Source organism: Heliconius melpomene, chromosome 3 (assembly GCF_056956725.1).
Source record: "Heliconius melpomene rosina isolate 202511_hmr_F chromosome 3, ASM5695672v1, whole genome shotgun sequence".
NCBI classification, from domain to species: Eukaryota; Metazoa; Arthropoda; class Insecta; order Lepidoptera; family Nymphalidae; genus Heliconius; species Heliconius melpomene.
Window position 1 is genome coordinate 2682203 of NC_140391.1, and position 18828 is coordinate 2701030.

General features: G+C 32.9%; 1 protein-coding gene across 1 annotated transcript in view; it reads right to left on the bottom strand.

Annotated features, from left to right (window-relative positions):
• Positions 1-18828, bottom strand: part of LOC146539862 (C3 and PZP-like alpha-2-macroglobulin domain-containing protein 8) — a 165168-nt gene that overhangs the window by 52475 nt on the left and 93865 nt on the right. Inside the window, exons 5-7 of the mRNA XM_085207464.1 lie at positions 18409-18534; positions 9492-9715; positions 4465-4620 (exon numbers count right to left, since the gene is read on the bottom strand). Of these exons, the coding sequence (XP_085063590.1) occupies positions 4465-4620; positions 9492-9715; positions 18409-18534 (506 nt within the window). The remainder of the gene's footprint in view (positions 1-4464; positions 4621-9491; positions 9716-18408; positions 18535-18828) is intronic.

Sequence of the window (18828 nt, forward strand, 5' to 3'; positions counted from 1 at the left end):
ATTAAATCAATATTTGAAAACATTACTGTTTTTAATAAAGTAAGAACCTTAACCAAAAGAAGCTACCAATATTATTTATAAAAAATATATTTATAAAATAAAATAAAAGTCAAATAACGTTCACATAAATATAACTTATGAAATGGCTCCCATCTTAGTTGATAGCACGAAAATTTGGTGATTTCGATAATGGAGTTACTTAAAGTGAAGTATATTTCGTTGCCAAAATCCTCTACTTGAGCGTTGGCTCGGGATTTCGCTGATCTAGGATAGCTGGTGGCTTGAGCGCTGTCATTTTTTAATGACGTACCTACATTTTATAGGTCACTCGCAAAGTTGCTGAAATATACTTAAATAAAATGTAATATTTAAATGTTTTGGTAAACGTTAGCTTCTCGTAGTAGGTACTGATAAAAATATTACATTCATAATTCAAATAATTTACTTAAAAAATATACACAAAATTTTTGAAGAACTAAATAATTGACAAAAAGAAAACAATGACAGAAAAATAATATATAGGATTAAAGACGTCATTTCACAAAATAATCATATGATTTCGACATCGTCAGCATAATCTACTTTTCCTAAGACGAGATTAGTATACTAATATTTTTAAAAGCCCACGCTTACCGGATTTAATGGAGTGGGATTATTTGACTCTAGCTTGGTATAATTTATTTGGTCGATGGAGGTTTGGCCCGGAAGCTCTCTTGAAAAAATGTCCGCCGATAAAATACAAAAAAGAATTTCCTGAAGCTACAATGGAAGGGCAGGATGAATAACGAGGATAATTGTAACAATACATTAAGGAAGTGATAGAGAAAGTAAGGGTACCGCCATTTTTTATCTATAACGGCTATTCGTATCACACCATCCATCATTTTTGGTGATAATGGATGATATTAATTCTTGTGTTTTTTATTAAAGTGACTGGACGGTGTTTGCTTTTAATTAAATTTTGAAACATTTTACTTAGATTTACTTTAATTTATAATCTTATTCTTGAGGCTGTCGTGCCGCAGTGGAACAGCGTCGAACTGTAAGCGCGACGGTCGTGGATTCGATTGCCATGCGGAGGAATTAATTATTTTCATTTCCTCAGTCTGGTCAGGACATAGGGGCGCGTTGAATTGGTAAACTTATGAGGAATTTAATAAAACTGTAAAGTAATTTTAGTCTGTAAAAGATATTGTTTGTCATGAATTTTATTTCACATATTCTACGTGGAAAATGTTTGTTTTTACAGGGAATAAACGTAGAAAGTTAATTAATTTAATTATATTTATTTAGCTATCGATTGCTGCTCTTAATTAGATAAGTATAAAATAGAAATAAATTATCATTTATTATGCCATTTCAGTTCCATATCACTCTCATACAATAACATGTTTGTATGAACATCAATACGAGGTTGGGTAATTACGTGGAGCCATCAGGAACTAAGTTATTTCCTTCCTAAGGGTTAACACTGTAATTGAAACCAATTTCCACTTTCCCTTGTTACATTCAGTCTAATTGATCACAAAGCAGATGTTATACGGTTATACAGTTCAGCAAATTCATTATATTTTAAATTTTCTATAAGAGTATTTTGCTCATAGCAGGATAGGTAGAGAACCTGGAAGATTTGGGAACGTTCCCATTAACGGCCCCACTCTGGTGTTCTAAAGTAAATAAATGATTATTAAATTGATTACTACAGTAAAAAGATACTTGTAAAGTAAAAGTAAATACTCTTATTGTTCAATTTTATATTATACGTCTTCGTCGTTCGCTCTTCGCCTGTTAAAAAACTGAGACTAACTAAGACCTTAACATTGTTTCCAAACAAATAAAAGTAACCAGTTACTAACTTATTACTATTTAGCTCTGGCAAGAAGCAACATTTCAAAATATGCTTCCCAAAGAAGAAATCCCATAAAGAAGCTTCACACCTCAATGAAATATTCAGAACCCATGAACATGTTTATTGCTCATAATGACACTGAGTGTCTCGTTACTTACACTTGCCCATGATAATATTTATTGCTCATACAAACACTACGTCTCTCGTCACGTTCATTGCTCACACAGACACTGTGTCTCACTTGCGAGTACATAATAATTCATAAGATAGTTACCAGGTCTAAAGCACTTTAGCCGGATTGCCAATCCCGTTCAGCGGCGATGTATTTGCATGATGACTACGTCATAACCACGCCCGACCCAGTAATTGCTTTCCTGGAGTGACGTTGGGAAGATGGATTTTAAAATTTCTAGTCTGGTTATAATATATTTTATTTTATTTTTTAGTGTATTTGTGATATTTATGGTTGAGTGTGGTTGGGTCAGTAAGTTTTTGTGTGTAAATATGTAGTTATGTTTAAACTATTTTTATATGGGATTGACTACAATTGGCTTTGTGCGATAGAAACTTTTTCTTTCTATTGAATTTCATCGGAAATACGGTAATTTAGGATTTTTTTTAAGTTTCACGGTGTATCCTGGATGTAGCAGGAAGATAGAGTGAAGAAATTAAATTCCTCGAGTGGGAATCGAAGCTAAAACTCCTCGTTAACAATCGCATGCTCGTGGCCCTGCGCCACGAGCATACAACTGGCTAATATATTAAGATGAGTAATGTAGTGATCAATCAGCAAACCATTCATCTTTTTATATATCTAAAAACATAAGTTAGGTAGTCATATCTTAATGTCGCTTCCAAAACATTTCACTGAGATCCTGAAACTTTTCATGTTGAATTTACTTAATATCTGTTTCCGAGAATTAAGACTTATCTAGCTTCTTAGTTTCACGGACGATTTAAAGTGGAGACAAAAACATTTTCCATTTTACCGAATCTCTCGGAGGCTTTTTGCCTAACCTACCTTATGAATATTATAAAATGCAAAGTCTGACTGTCGGTATATTTGCTTATTCCTTTAAGAGCCCATTAGCAAATTCGGTGAGTGAGATATCGTAAAAGTGTACTTTAATCTGAATAAGATACACTATATGGCAATGGAGAAGTTAGATTTTCCATTTTATTTATATTATACAAGATATTTTGGAGGCAGTCGAGGCTTAGGCGTAGGTAGTGGGTTCGATTCCCACTCAGAGGAATGAAATATTTAACAGGCAATGGCTCGAGAACTGGGCGGAAAATGCGAAACGGAAATATCTTGCTTAATGGGAACGGACTGTCTTAGCATTAGGTTTCCAGGTCTTCTCTGCCTATCTTTCTATGTGTTAGAAAAACCTAAGGATAAAAAATAAGAAGATATTTTTTATAATTACTTAACTAAAAACAAATGTATATCTCAAAAAATAGTAAAAACTTAATTTCTATGTTAAATACAAATCGAACCATATTGGCTGTTTGAAAATCCACACAAAACCCGCAACCTCCACGATTCGTTCAGAAGCAATCACCAAAGATTGAAGTATTAACTCCAGGAGTATAATCCAATCTAACACAGCATTACCCGTCAGTGCCTCACTGAGATTAACGTAAGACGTTACCAAGAGAACCGAGGGTCAAAATATAGCTATTTGTATTCCGTAGTAGTTCCACGATTACTATCCAGGGGTTACCAAGTTTCACAAGTTCCTAGGCCTATTAATGAGACGATTAAAGTAAATTAGGCTGGAGGCGCGAACGGCCAATTCGGTTTTGGACTGTGCTGATGAGGACCTGATCCGAATTAAACAGTTCTTGGTGACATATTGCGGTGGGATTGACGGGATTTGATTCGAAACTTTAAAATTACATTGGATATCCAGTTGGGATTGACTTTATTAATTCGGCAACTTCTGGCATTACAGAAGTTTGATTAGGGTGCTTAAAATGTAAAATTAGTTGGCTAATGGTGTTGTTAAAAGCTGAAGAGTTGAGGTTTCCTTGTGACAAGTTAATAAAATTTTATTTTATTATTGTTTTTTTAGCTTCACGCTGTATCATGCATATACTTGAAGCAGGATAGGCAAAGGGTACTGTGGACCTTTGGAGCTATTGCGTGTTGAGTGGCGGAACTCAACGCCGGCTTTTATTTTATTACCAGAGCAACAAAATAAAAATTAAATGCTTTATTTTCTCGAGTGCCTACATAAGCGTAATTTTTCCCTAATTTTCCTCAACTTTGTTTATATTATAGCTTTACTAATCTCACTAAGCCTAACCTACTTCGCAAGGAGAACTATCCTGAATAAACATAAGCTTAAACATGAGAGAATAACTTATTACTTCACTCTCATAATATAAAATATTAAAACGGTGTCATATAATAATAATAAATAGAACCGAGCCATAATAACTATTATAATTTAAGATTATGTTTACACATAAAACAGAATTAACATAATAATCAACATGTTGAGTGGCGGAACTTAACGCCGCTAGAAAATAGAACTGGTTTTAAATTATTTTCGTATATTTTATATATGTATGACCCATATACTCTATGTAAATATTCACTGACTAACCTGCAAATTAACATATGGAGCATCAGCCATAACAGTAGGAACGATGAAACCGCCTTCTCCAGTGGACATGTCTATATCTTGACTGTAGATATCAGTCTTGTCGTCGTAGAGCTTCACTCGGACTCGAACCCGCTTCTCCGTGCTCATTGCTTCAACCTTGGAATAACATTTTTGATTAATAAATAGAAAGGATAATAGCTTCACGCTAGATAGAAAGAGGGAACCTAGTGTTAAAACACTTCTGTTTCCCATATTAATTTAATTACATTTTTATTAGCTTATATGCAATTTTAAATTATAAACACTACATTTAATTATAAGTAATCTTGGTTATGTATAAAATGGCAACGATATTGCGTCACCGACTTTAGTCTTTTTAAGTTATTTAGGCGACCCGACCTGGCTTAGATCCAAACCTGCCGACACTTTTCATATGAAATAGATGTAATTAAACATTATAAAGCCATTCGTGGCGGAGGCACAAGTGTGTGAGTGTGAATGTACGCGACAGCTGGTGGGGTTCGATTCCTACTCGAGGAAATGAAATATTTCAAATTTCCATTTTTACGCTCTGGTGTCGGGGTGATGCTTCCAGAGTTCGTCGGAAAGTGGGGAGTGGAGTGTTTTAGCATTATGCTCGCTCTGCCCGATGTTGAGGCAAAGCGCAGCGTTGAGTTCCACCTCTCAACACATAATTCCTCCAGAATTAAAAAAACAATATCATCCAACTACTTCCCATAGTAATGAGGCAATCAATCATAAGAACAAAAGCATGAGATAGTTATACTAATTCCAAACAGAGTGCCGACACAGAAATCGTGATATAAAGCCTTCGTTAGACAAGATGTAATTTATTATATTGTACTGTTGCCAACACAAGAAAGAATAGACGGGACGTGCTGAATACAAATCGATGTAAGGATATTTGTTTTTTTCTAATTTTTTCCTTTGTACGCTCTGGGAACGTTTTTTTTTGTTTTGTATTTCCATTATTTAATACTAATATGGCCTTTTCACACTTTTAGGTGTAAATGGTAAATTTTCACTTTTTTATACCTTAAAGTCAATCCAGAAAATAAACAAAATACTCGTAAACCGGTCAAATATTCTCAATTACATTCATACATTCATTTTATAGGCCTCATTACGGACATTAGTCCTTAAAATACTAGCCACACAAAAAAAACAATTAAAAATGAATAAATAAACACTAGGAAGTAGAATAGTTATTTAGAAAAGAATAGTTATTTAGAAAACGTATTACAATTTTTACACAGTTGAATTTGACCTTCTCTACTGTTGAAAATCTTAGCGGTCTGACCACTAAGTCATACGTTCCTCTTAGACAGTTTTCACCAAGCATGGGTTCAAATACCGCTACGTAAAAATTTTTATACATTTCCCAAATAAGTATTTTTATATACCACTTCAAATATGTTAAAAATATTAAGCAATATATTACAATAATATTAATTCTTTATAATTATAAAGAAATATATTTTTATTTGTGCTATCAACATTATTCCTTACGCAGCTTTCTTCTAAATGTTACAAAGAGGCGTTCACGAAATGAAGGACTGAACAAGCGAAGTATTAGCTAATGAAATTAATTCGTAATTATTTGCTTCTTACGCTTTATAACGCGTACGGGTAATTGAGTATAGGATAATGTAATAAAATGTAATAATATATTTGATTTTCTTTGTTTCTGCAGGCATGTTTTGTATCTATCTAATAATTTAGAAATTAAATGGAGAAAGCTGTAAGAGTCGTATATTTAATATATGAATTCAATTTAATAATAATCTATAAAGAAAATACTTTTACGAATAAAAATATCGAGGCACATGTAAGTTAATGCGACAGGTTGTGGGTTCGATTCCCATTGGAAGATATGGAATTAACGAATGGAATATTTCATATTTTCATTTCTTTGCTCTAGTAATGAAGCATAACGCACGTAGCGTTAAGTTCCGCCAATCAACACGAAATGCTGCAATGAAACGGAGTATCTTATCGCTCGTTTCCCAGGTGCCCTCTGCGGATGAAGCAAAAAAAACCTTTCAACGGGTTTTGAACCTACACCGTCGTGTGCCTCAATCAATTCAATCTAAGCAAAATACAACGAAACCGATGTTTTCAATATCAATATTAACTTACCGGCAACAATACCAGCATTGCTCTTAGTTAAAGCTAACTAAGCTTTCTCAATAGCTTATACTGTTATACAAATAAACATTATGTAATGTGATATAATCGCTTTACTATGCATTGTCCTTATTACTAGAGGCCAGTAGTTGCGCAGCGATTGTAAATGTGATTGTAAATGCGGCAGGTTGTGGATTTGATTCCCAGTCGAGGAGGTGAAGTAATTAATATTTTAATTTTTTCACTCCAGTGCTGAAGCAAAGGGCGGCGTCGAGTTTTGCCACTTACGTAATGCCTCCAGAATTTGAAGGAAAGTGAGGTGCGGAGTGTCTTAGCTCCTACATGCCTAAGCCCTGTTACATGCAGGATATATGAAGCTGGGTTAGAGTGAAGAAATGAAGATATTAATTAAATATTTCATTTCCTCGAGTGGGAATCGAACCCATAACTTGTCACATTTTGTCACCCCTGCGCCACGAATGGCCTCAAATCCTTTCCTCTTTATACGAAAAATATTCTCGTTATTTATATTGTTGTTTATATGAATTTTTCCTACATTATACGAAGTGCCATTAAAGTATAATGTTTATGAGTACTTTGTCAGTTTTATAAGGTATCCCATATGCTGGGAGAAAGAAAATTGTGCTCATGTAGGGTTGTCGAAAAGAAATATTAGGGTGAGGCTTTCAAATATATTCATTTATATTTAGTACGTGTAAATACATATCAGATATCGCCGAATTCTGAAGGCATTCCCTCCCACCTCGATACCAGCGTAAGTATATGAAAATATATACCAGCTAAAATAAGCTATAAATAAGTAAAAAAAAATAAAAGTTCTATTAAGCACCATCTGAACATCTAATAGCTCGAACAACTTGGCGAGAGCAAGCCGTTCTAGATAGGAATCATTTTACAATTGTAGTTTAAGTGCAGAACTGGACTGAAAGGAAATTTTCTTAGAATAAACTATTCTATTCCATAGTACTTTTTATATTATATTTTTCTTGAGGAAATAATATCTAGTACTGTATTCTTAGTTGCTTCTTTTATATGCAAATTTGTTAAAATATTTCATATTAATTTTAACTAAAACTGAATAAAAGATATTAATAATTATTTTTGTGATCGTATTTCAAATAATAGATTGAAGCCAGTTGTGGCGCAGGGGAACAAGCGTAAGGTTGCAAACGGGACAGGTTGTAGGTTCGATTCCCACTCTAGGGAATATTGAATTTAAGCACATCACTTCTTCGCTCTGGTAACGAGGCAAAGCTCGGCGTTGTGTTCCGCCATGCAACACGTAATGTTTGTGTCTTAAAATTAGGTTCCCAGGTTCACTCTCCCTACCCTGCCATGTGCATGAAGCTAAAAAAAATTTAAATGTTCTACTCTAAATATTATTTTATTTTATTAACAAAATATGAATACAACCAGGTATAAGATTGAAATAAAAATCACAGCCCTTGATAATGCTTTCGAAGAATTGGCAAAGAGTTTTTTCCTGTTATAACTATTGATTGTAACGATAACGAATAAAGGAAAAAAGAATGTATCCGCACCTGCTTCTCATTGTGAGGATCTAAAAAGATCGGGAGGAAAAATGTAAATTCTGATTAGGATTTTGTGTTATTTATAAAAAAACGTATGTAATTCGAAGCGAAATATAAATGAACAATAAGTAGTATATAATGGTATAGCTTCATGCTGTTTCCATCTCATCCATATAGCAGGATAGGCATTGGAATCATAGTGGTAAAAACTGGTCCCCGTTTTCCGCCTTATTTCCGAGACATTTCGTCGCGGAACTCAACGCTGCGTTTTGTCTTATTATCTACTATTAGAAGGAAATAGAAATGAAAGGAGGAAATCATCGCACTTACAGTCAGTAAATAAAAAATAAATATAATCAACAAATTCTCATGCCAATCATTAATTATTATTAAATTTCTAATCAAAATGTGATTGAATATAACAACTAATATTTCATTACAAAATCAGTAAACATAAACAATACTCAGAATTAGACTGTAAAATATTCAAATTTCTTCAATTAATTAGTTGTATTACATGAATTTCAATATAAATTGTTTGCGCTGGCTTGTTTTGATATCCCTTGGCTTTAGGCTATTAGCTTCAACTATAAAGGTTAGTTAACTATAAACACGAGCTTTGAACAATCTGGATATTTTGTTAGTATATAAATAAATTAGAGAGAGAGAGAGAGAGAATTATGATTTTTGATGTACCTAATTAAGATCTTTAATTTAATAAGTAGCCAGTAAAATAAGGCTAGTTATTGCGCAGAGGTTCAAGCGTATGACAGTAAACCAAGAGGTTGTGGTTTGATTTCCTCTTTAGGAACCTCCCCTGCTTTGTACGGGATACTGCGTAAAGTTAAAGAAAGTAGTTTAAAAAAATAGTACCTGGTCTGTGATGTAACTAAGAGGTAAACAATGAAAACTAAAAATAATAATTAGCTAGGATCTGCTTGACCAGCAACCTATATGAATAAGTAGTTATTCATATTGGTTGCTGACTGGCGGAACTAAACGCCATGCTTTAAATAGCCTAACTGTTGATATCCTCTTGGAGAACTGAACCCATAACCATACGGGTAAAGCTAAACATATCAGATAAACTACGATACTCTCATCCCAAATGCTTTTAGGTTGTCGGTTCAATTCCTACCTGGAAAAATGAATTGCTCATTGTGGTTAATGTTGCCATCCAAAATGCAATATTTCATGATCACAGTGCGTGAGGCATGAGGTCTTCACAATAGGTTCCTTTTGCCTACCTCTTTATATGCAGTACAGCATGAAGATAAAAAAAATTGAATAAAATTACGAAAAAAAAACTATTATATGAATACTTACTCTACCAACAAAAGGTAAGCCAGGCTTGTATCGTCTTCTCATACTATCAGCAAACTTCAGTTCCACGTAGTGTTGTTCAGCTGCAGGGGTGGCTGGAGTGGTACTGCCTAGCCCTGAACCAACTGTTAAGTCGACTCGAGCTGACCCTCCACCACACTGGGCTTCTATCCTCCATGTTCCTGATCTTGCTCCAGACGCGAGAATTGCATTTAGTTTTCTTACACCTAAAGAACAAATAATCAATTATTTATAAAAATATTAAATGATTCATTTTCTAGAATAACAATCAAATCACTATTACTATTGGAACATACCTTTTTTTAATTTTCAGGTATAGTTATTTTAAATCTATTGTTTTAAAAATGAAATTCAAGGCTTCGTTATATTCAATAATAGGATAAATTGTAAATAAATTCATTTTTAAGCTTCATGCTTTATCACACAGCAGGGTACGCAGAGGGAACCCAGTGTTAAGAATGAACCCAGTGTTGAATTCTGAAAGCATTGCGTGTTGAGTGGCGGAACTCAACGCTGCGTTTTGCCTCGATCAAGAGCAAACAAAAGAAAATATTATTTCATTTCCTAGAGTGACAATCGAACCCCCAACCTAACCCCTAACCTCTATTAATTCACGAATGTGTTAACAATTAGATAGTTCCTAATAAGTACCGTATAATTAGCATAATAATATGCATAAATTGCACTAATTATAGATCCAAATTCACGTAACATAAGCTATGTTTATCTCCTATACAAATACAAAGATAAACACAGGAACATGGCAATTAGGTGTCTATGAGCAAACATGTATGTAATCTAGTCACATAGTCAATACTGTGATTACCTTGTATAATTAAACGTGTTATTTAGTTTAAATATGCTTATTTAAAATTTAAATTGTTTTAAAAGTATTTTTTTAACTATCTAAGGCACTTGTCTTAATAGTTCATGGTGTTAAGTTTGGCCATTTATTCTCAATTTAACTTAACGCTACGCTGTCGAAAAAAACGTTAAGTTGCTTTAAATATTTACAATGCTCGTAGATTAAAATTTCAGTTAGGAGTTTTTCATATTTTAATTTTCATAAGTTAATTATTTTCGAGGTACTTTTAAGATATGTATTACTAAGAAAGAAAAATACTTAGCAAAGAGAAAATAAGAAATATCTAGTTTCTAATCATCAAATATGCATTTTCCCGAATGGGAATCTATAACCTTACTGTTAACACTCAGAAGCTGTGCTGCTGAGCCACTACGGGCGCATCAAACACAATTTAAACAACAGCTTGACTAAATAAAATGAAAATATCACTTTTAAATAAAAAAAATACTATATCTCTGGCCTTTTTCTTTTATGTGGTAATACATATAAATATCTTTATATCTTTAGTTATTTATGTTTGTTATTTCTTTTCCTAAAAATAGGGGTTAATATTTTGGGGCACATTTTGGGGGCCATTTTTAAAGCCTATGCGAGTTTGTCCAACGAGTTGTCTAACACGTAACGTTCGTATTTAATGTAGGGCACTTCTGGGTCGTGCTTAAACAAATTGAGGCACGGGATTTCGCCACCCAAAACGTGATCCCATTTTTAAACAGAAAGATACCGATAGCAAACGCCTTTTCAATGTCACTAAGTTATCGAAATAGATAAAAAAGTTAATTTATTTATATCATTTTTTAGCATTATGATGTTGATGTCCATAAAAGCAGAAAGAAGTTAGTCCAAAATGTTTTTAGTACTAAATAATTTTAACAATAGAACTCCTAGCTTTTTTACATACCGTATGATTATTGCATACAAAATGAACTTTACTATTTTCATTCCTTAAAAGTTTCGAAACAGCTTCACATACTAAAATTTAGCTTTGAAACCAGAGAATAGATGAAATATAGTGATTAGTTTGGAGTGGTGGTTTCTAGCGAAGTGAATTCGAACACAAACACTTTATGTATGAACATTTAATAAACTCCTTAATTAGATATAAGGAAAACCATATACTTTTCAAATGAAAATAAATAAAGCTTAACATACATCACATAAAAGACAAAGTAATCTATGGAATTTTTCGCAAATATAAAGAAACCACTAATAAGACACTCCGTTCTCCATTTTCCATTTTCCGTCCAATTCGGGAGGCATTGCTGTCGACTGGCAGAATCCAACTTATTCCTCTAACTGGAAATAGAATCCACAAACGCTACGTTTGCACTCAGGTGCTGTACAGCTTCACCAAAACGGTTTCAGGGACATTATATAAGGTTAAGCATAATACAAATAATTGTATTCTAAAAAAAATATTTTAAGATATATTTTTGTAATTAAAATAAATATAATAAAATTTAACTCAAAAAGTAAAACACTAAACTAATTTTGGCTTCCCCACTCGACCCAGTGACACAAGGCGTGGCTTAGAAAAGTTTTCGCCCTCATATCACAGGCTCTAAGGGTTGACGAATATAATTAATCAAAACCTCGAGCCTCTGACATCGAGACCTGACATGTTTTAGTTATTAATGTATTAAAACAAAAGGGAAATTACTATGTTATTTACATTATGGAAACTGTGATTCTGTTGAGCAAAATTGTTTTTAACAATAGATTACTGGGGTTTCTAAATGGGGGAATATACTCGTATTATGGGGGTGTATAAAATGTATGTAAAATATTTCCGCTCGGAGAATTTATTACAAGTACTTAAATTACTTAACAGCTTTGTTAAAACAAGCAATGGTGTAATTTTTATATTCCGGCTCCGACAGACGAAACGCGGCGTTAAGTTCCACAAATTAAAATTTCTCTGCCTAGCCAGTTTTTTTTGCAATCATAAACTATAACAAATGACAAAAAAATATATACAAAATTTCAACAGTTCTTTTATATAGAATTTTCAAATATAGTCTTGTCTATTCGATATTAAGACAGGAATTTTATTTCGTTCATTACTATCTCTTTACGAAATTCTAGAATTCAAAATTCTTAACGAATAAAAAATAGATAAGATAGCTAAAAAAAATATTTTATTTTTAACCAAAACATTTCATCTCTAACAATCACGTTCCCAAGAAAAATAAAATATTTTCCTATATAAGAAATATTGGCCCTAAATCTATCAACGGCCGTCATATAAAAGTAAAATCGAGCAATATCGCAAAAGGTTTTCTATGTTAACACGGCGCTGTAACCTCGTACTATGTCAGGTGTTTTTGATCCCTTTGCTAGTGTGAAAAGTTTGTAGAATATGAAATTATTATTTTTTTTTTTCGGAAAGAATACCACTTGATTTTTCTTAGTAAGATATCTTAGTACCTCTGACTATAAACGGGACGGAGAAATGGTATTTGATTATTATTTTTCATTTTTTTAAGAAAAAAAGTAAAACGCGGCGTTGAGTTTCGCCACTCAACATGTAATATCATGAAAATTAACTAGAAAGTGACCTTTATTCTATTTGGCTGAAAGCGGGGAGTAGAAATGGGAAAGCTATAGCAACCACCTAACAAAAATACCATACTCTATTATAAAATGTTTGAATATTATAAAAACAAATATAATACCAAACAAGATAATTTTTATACGGGAAACATAAAAACAAAAAAAAAATCAGCATTTTTTTATATAAAAATTACCACAATATCAAAAACCAACTAGGTAAATTCCACAATACTAAAACTTCTTTTTCACATATAAAACATATAATATTTTATATCGAAACTTTTTCCATGTCAACTCACAACGGATACCATACCGGTGTCAGGTGTACTTGATTCTTTACTTAGTAAAGAATTCCGAATCCCGACACCGTGACGCCTTCATAAATGTATGACCCAATAAACAAATGTGGAAAATATACACATTTTACTAGCGACCCAAATTCGGCTTCGCCCGCTTAAGTCTAGGGTTATATTATAGTTTAATTGTAGACAATTATAAAATAAATTATATCCCACACACAGCATGTCAGGCAGGAACCTAGTGTTAGGAATTCTAGAGGCATTAATTACGTGTTGAGTAGCGAAACTTAACGCCGCGTTTTGTTTCGACACCAGAGCGAAGAAATAAAAACATTAAATATTTCATTTACTCGAATAGGAAGCAACCCACTACCTGTCACGCTTACAGTTACATGCCTGCGTACCTGCTCCACGACTGGCCTCTGTGATGTATTAGAAATATTATTGTAAATCGATTCAAAAGTTTTTGCCTGATAGGGGAACAAACATCCGTCCTTGTAAACTTTGTGTTATTTTCCGCATAGACCTGCTGTAGACTAAGTACTTAATTTAGGACCTTTTCAGACATTACGTGTCGAAAGGCGGAACTGAACGCCCCATTCTGTCTCGCCAAAGTGGGTAAATACTTCCGAAAGAAAAAGTAACCTCATCTATAGCTATTACAATTAGATGATGCCTCTCTTTAAAATTCTGTGACCCAATAAACAAAATTGGAATATTGATGCGAGTATAATGAAAATGCCGGATTTTAGGCAAATCCTTTTTTCAATACAGGATTTAGGTCGGAAACAATTAAAAAATATATTAATATTCTGATCGTGGCATTGATTTCATTGAACAAAGAATCGACATTATTTGATGAAATTTGAAAGGCTTAGATTACGTTTTCAAATTCATTATTTTTGTATTATTTTATCAAATATTGTAATACTTTTTTTATACAAATATTTATGCGATTAGGGCCTGTGACACAAGAGTGTGGCAAAACGCGACGGTAGTGAGTTCGATTTTCATTCGATGAAATGAAGTATTAAATATTTCTATTTCCAGGCCAGAGCCTGGAAACCACCAGAGTAGAGCCCTTACCAGAGTAACGAAGCATAGCGAGGCGTTGAACTCCGCCACTCAACACGCAATGCCTCCAGAACTAGGCGCAAAGAAGAGAACGGAAGTTTCTTAATGGGGATGGAGTCTTTGTCAGTAAGTCTGTTAGATACGTTTAGAATGAAACTTTACGGAATATTTAGAGCATATCATGGAAACGCTATTTATGGGTTCAAATTGCATACCATACAATAAAAATTAAAGTATTCAATGTTTATATTGAATGCATATGTCATTATGATCTAGCTTAATGTTGTAAATGTAGATGTAAAGTAATAAGGTAATTTATCATAGTAAAATAACAATAACTTTTATTCTTTTTTACAGCTTCACTTTCGAAATCTCATTTTGACATCTTGAGCTAGACCTAGTGACAAGTCTCTTGAACATTCCGCCGAATTATCGACATATTGTGCCATATAACATGGCGGAACACAACGCCGCGATTAAATCAAAACATAGAAACTAATCTCGAAAAACCCGAAAACGAAAACGAAAACTACCCTCATATAACCCATCGATAAACTGGACAGCCAAATTTCAATATCACCCGCACGTCGCGTCGCGTCGCTGACAGCCCAGCGGGGCGCGACTCACAAGGCAAGGCGGACCTAATCTATCAAAATTTGACACGGGTTACATTGCAATTGACACGAAAAGGCTTTTATAAAGCTAGCTGTGATAGCTAAGAAAATTTTGTGCAATTTTAAGTTAAATTAAGTTTGTTTATTTTCATGTATAAGATTGTATATTTAATAGGTATGTAGGTTAGGTTAATGCTAAAGTTATACGATTTTATAGACTTGTATGTCTTGTAATATTAAGAAACATCCGTTATCAACTTTACATAGTAATGTGGAAAGATTGTCTGTTGAGTTTAATTTAAGTATTTTATACATAAAAATTAATCATAATGATATATTTTCAGCAAGTATAAAACAAGAATAAGCTATTACATTAAAACAATATTTTTCTTCAGATTCTTTGTCATTAAGATTACTTGATGTTAACAATACTTCAAAAGTACTACTGTAAGGTGCCACAATAAACTAACGAATCAATTAAATTGTAATATTTTTTTACACTTACACATTTTTTACAATTGTAGGAAGAACACAGAGGGCCGAGTAACATATCACTCCGCTCTCACATTTTCTCCATATAAATACATTGTACACTACACTACAGTATACACTATAAATATTCCTTTATCTATTTTTGAGATAAATAAACATCTTTATCGTACAAGAGATGTATAACATTGTTAGTAGGTATACAAGTATGTAGAAATATAGCTTTGTTTTTCTGATTGAAAAACAATATTAGTAACAGTACATTCTTAGAACAAATACAGCTATATCAAATATCTTATCTATATATATAAAATCGAAAGGTCACTCACTCATCACGAAATCTCAAAAACTACATGTGCTAGGAATCTCAAATTTTGCATAAGAGTTATTTATAGGACGTAGGTGCTCGCTAAGACGGGAATTTGCAATATTCGACTTCTAAGGGGATGTTTTTGGGGTTGAAAGTTTGTATGAAACTTTGTTACTACAAATGCTAGGAGTCTCAAATTTTGCATGGACGTCACTTATAGGACGTAGGTACTCATGGAGACAGAAAATTATAATAACGTAGTTCACGCAGGCGAAGCCGCGGGCGGGCCGCTAGTATTTCATATATCTATCTATCATCCACTCTATCTATATGCTAGACCAATACGTTTATAGAAATGCTTATCATAAGAAAGATAGATTATTTTAGAACATAAGAAAGAAACATTAGAACTAATAAAATTCTACATGCTTGTTATTATTTATTTATGTAAAGTATAACTGTCTTTTAAGATGGTGACATCATCATCATCATCATCATCAACAGCCATCTTTGACAGCCATGGTGACATGTAACACTACAAATTAACGCGCCATCGAACTAGGGATCCGTATCTAAAATCCTAGTAAGTTTAATATCAGAGCAAATATTCCTCACGGAGTGTCCTTCTAGACGATTCTCTCTGCTTAACCTGAAGCGTGAATCTAAAAACATTCTTATAAGATTCAAATCCACAATTTTTACCCAAGAAAAACGATATTTGCAAACACAAAGTCTTCGAAATAACATTCGACACAATTCACATCAGTGTCATAATAACATAACCCACTTAGATCTTTTTATCTTCCATCATAATGCAAAAATATCCGAATCCGATATTGGATTAGGAAATATGAAAGGCGAGCGTAGCTTCCTACTTCCCAACGAAATGGAATACTTGGCTCGCTTATTACTTTTGACTTCGGGGTCGGAAGGCAACAATAACAAAGTTACTTTGCAATTAGAGAGCTTGTTCGGTGTCGTTGATGATATAAAATGATCTTCCAAAGAACTGTTTTAGCGAGAAGTGCTGTTATAGGATAGGTAGTATTATAATGTAAATTTACATACAATTTATTTTAATGAATTCAGTAATGTATATAATATAAAAGATAATCTAAGATATTTCATAATTAAATAACATGTAATACACGTTAAGTAAGTTTGTTAAATCCGAATATAAGAAAAAACACTTTAATCTCTATGTTCCAGTTAATTATTCAGAAATATGGCTTTTTCAGGTACAGAACTAAGCTCAGGTATTCTCTAATTACTATTTAAATATTTAGAAATTTCAAAAATATTTAGAAACCAGGTCACAAAGGTGTCCGCTGTAGATTTCCAAATATTAATATTCTGACACCTCGGTCTTGGTCTCAGGTTAGTTAAGGCCAACGCTATGATTTGTAACAGAAACTCAAAGTAATTTGGTATTACAAAGGCAGGAGCATCTTCAGGCATGACATGGAACAATTTAGTTTGATAGTTCCTGAACTTGTCTAGCTCATTTGCGGCGTGCCAGAGTTAATAGAGTTTACAGTTTTAGTTTTAGTTTGTTTGTTTCCTTTTTAATTACATAAAGTCTATAATTAATGTTTTCGCTGTTGTTGAATATTGCAATTTTTTTAGGTCCAATACTTCTTTTTTTGGCTTTACGCTTTATCGCTAGTAGCGTAACCAGAGAGAATAGAGTGCCAAACGCTACGGTCTCTGCATATCTCCTTCGTCCGCTGTCATCAACTTCTTCATAACATACACATATTCCATGGCTTATTAATACATGACAAAACGACATACTATTATTATCTATAGTATCTTCGAAATTCAGTCGAGATCCCCTCTGGTCTCTCTTTAGTTATCTAAAAGTTAAATATTTATGGCTTTGAACTTCACTCAGTTTAGATAAGTGTTTAGATAAAATGTGGTAATTGATTTTGCCACTCTATGCATCTAGTGGGGCGGAAAGTGGAAAACAAAGTGATATTTCAATAGTTTACTATCCGACCTACTTCAAAATACACGAGTCTCCGCAGTAGACAATCGGTTAAAGTGCGTTTTATCTTGGATTTATTTGCACATACACTACCCATTCAAACACTTAAACTTCCGGTTCCCCTGATTCTCTATGTAACCCTTTTCGTGATCGTAACACTATTTATAATCGGAAATTGAATCTGTCAAAGCTGATCTTCACTGATCTGACATAGAAAGCCTTTTTGAAAGACAAAGAGAAAGACTTTTATACAAAAATCAGTAATGCAATCAGAATAAGAAATATATGTTAATAACTATGTGTTAATCAGACTAGACCAGCCATGGCGTAGGTTCGATTCAGTGGAATGTGAGAAATATTTACTATATAATTTCATGAAGATGAAGCAATAGTGATTTAAGAAACAGACTAAATATTTTTTTCAGAATTAAATAAAAAAAAAATATTATCTCTACTTACGATTTTATTCCAGTTACTTTTTAAAAATATATACGTCATTTATACTTAAAACGTTAAAAAAATCTTAATACTATACATTTCATAACATGATATCGAAAGTTATTTTTATAATTAACTATATTTTAAAACAGTTATGTAAATTTGATAACCAATTTGTTCTAGATATTAACAACTATCGTATTAGATATAACAACAGTATCCCAAATGACCACTTCTACAAGGGCCATAAAATTACTTGAAACTTACCTTCATCCATGGATAGTTGATCCCAAATAGCAACTTTAGTTCCCGCGGGATCGCTCAGCGCTACGTACGCTATCTCGTCTCTAACTAAGCGAAGATCGTGATCCAGGGCCAGAATCCAAAATGTAACTGGAACAAGTATGAATTATGTTACTATATAGTTATTATTGCATAATTATAATTAAATTTAAGTAATTATGGGAACGTTATTAGTGACTTATTCTAGATTGTGTAATTCAATGTTAAACATAATAATAATATTTAAATTAAATATGTAATTGGTGTCTTTCTTTTGTGTTCCAATTTTATGTCAATAAAAAAAAATACTCAGAAAATACCTCTAGATACGCCAATGACTATCTATAGCCAAGATAAAAAAAAACATACAGTCAAATTGATAACCTCTTTTTCTTACAGAAGTCG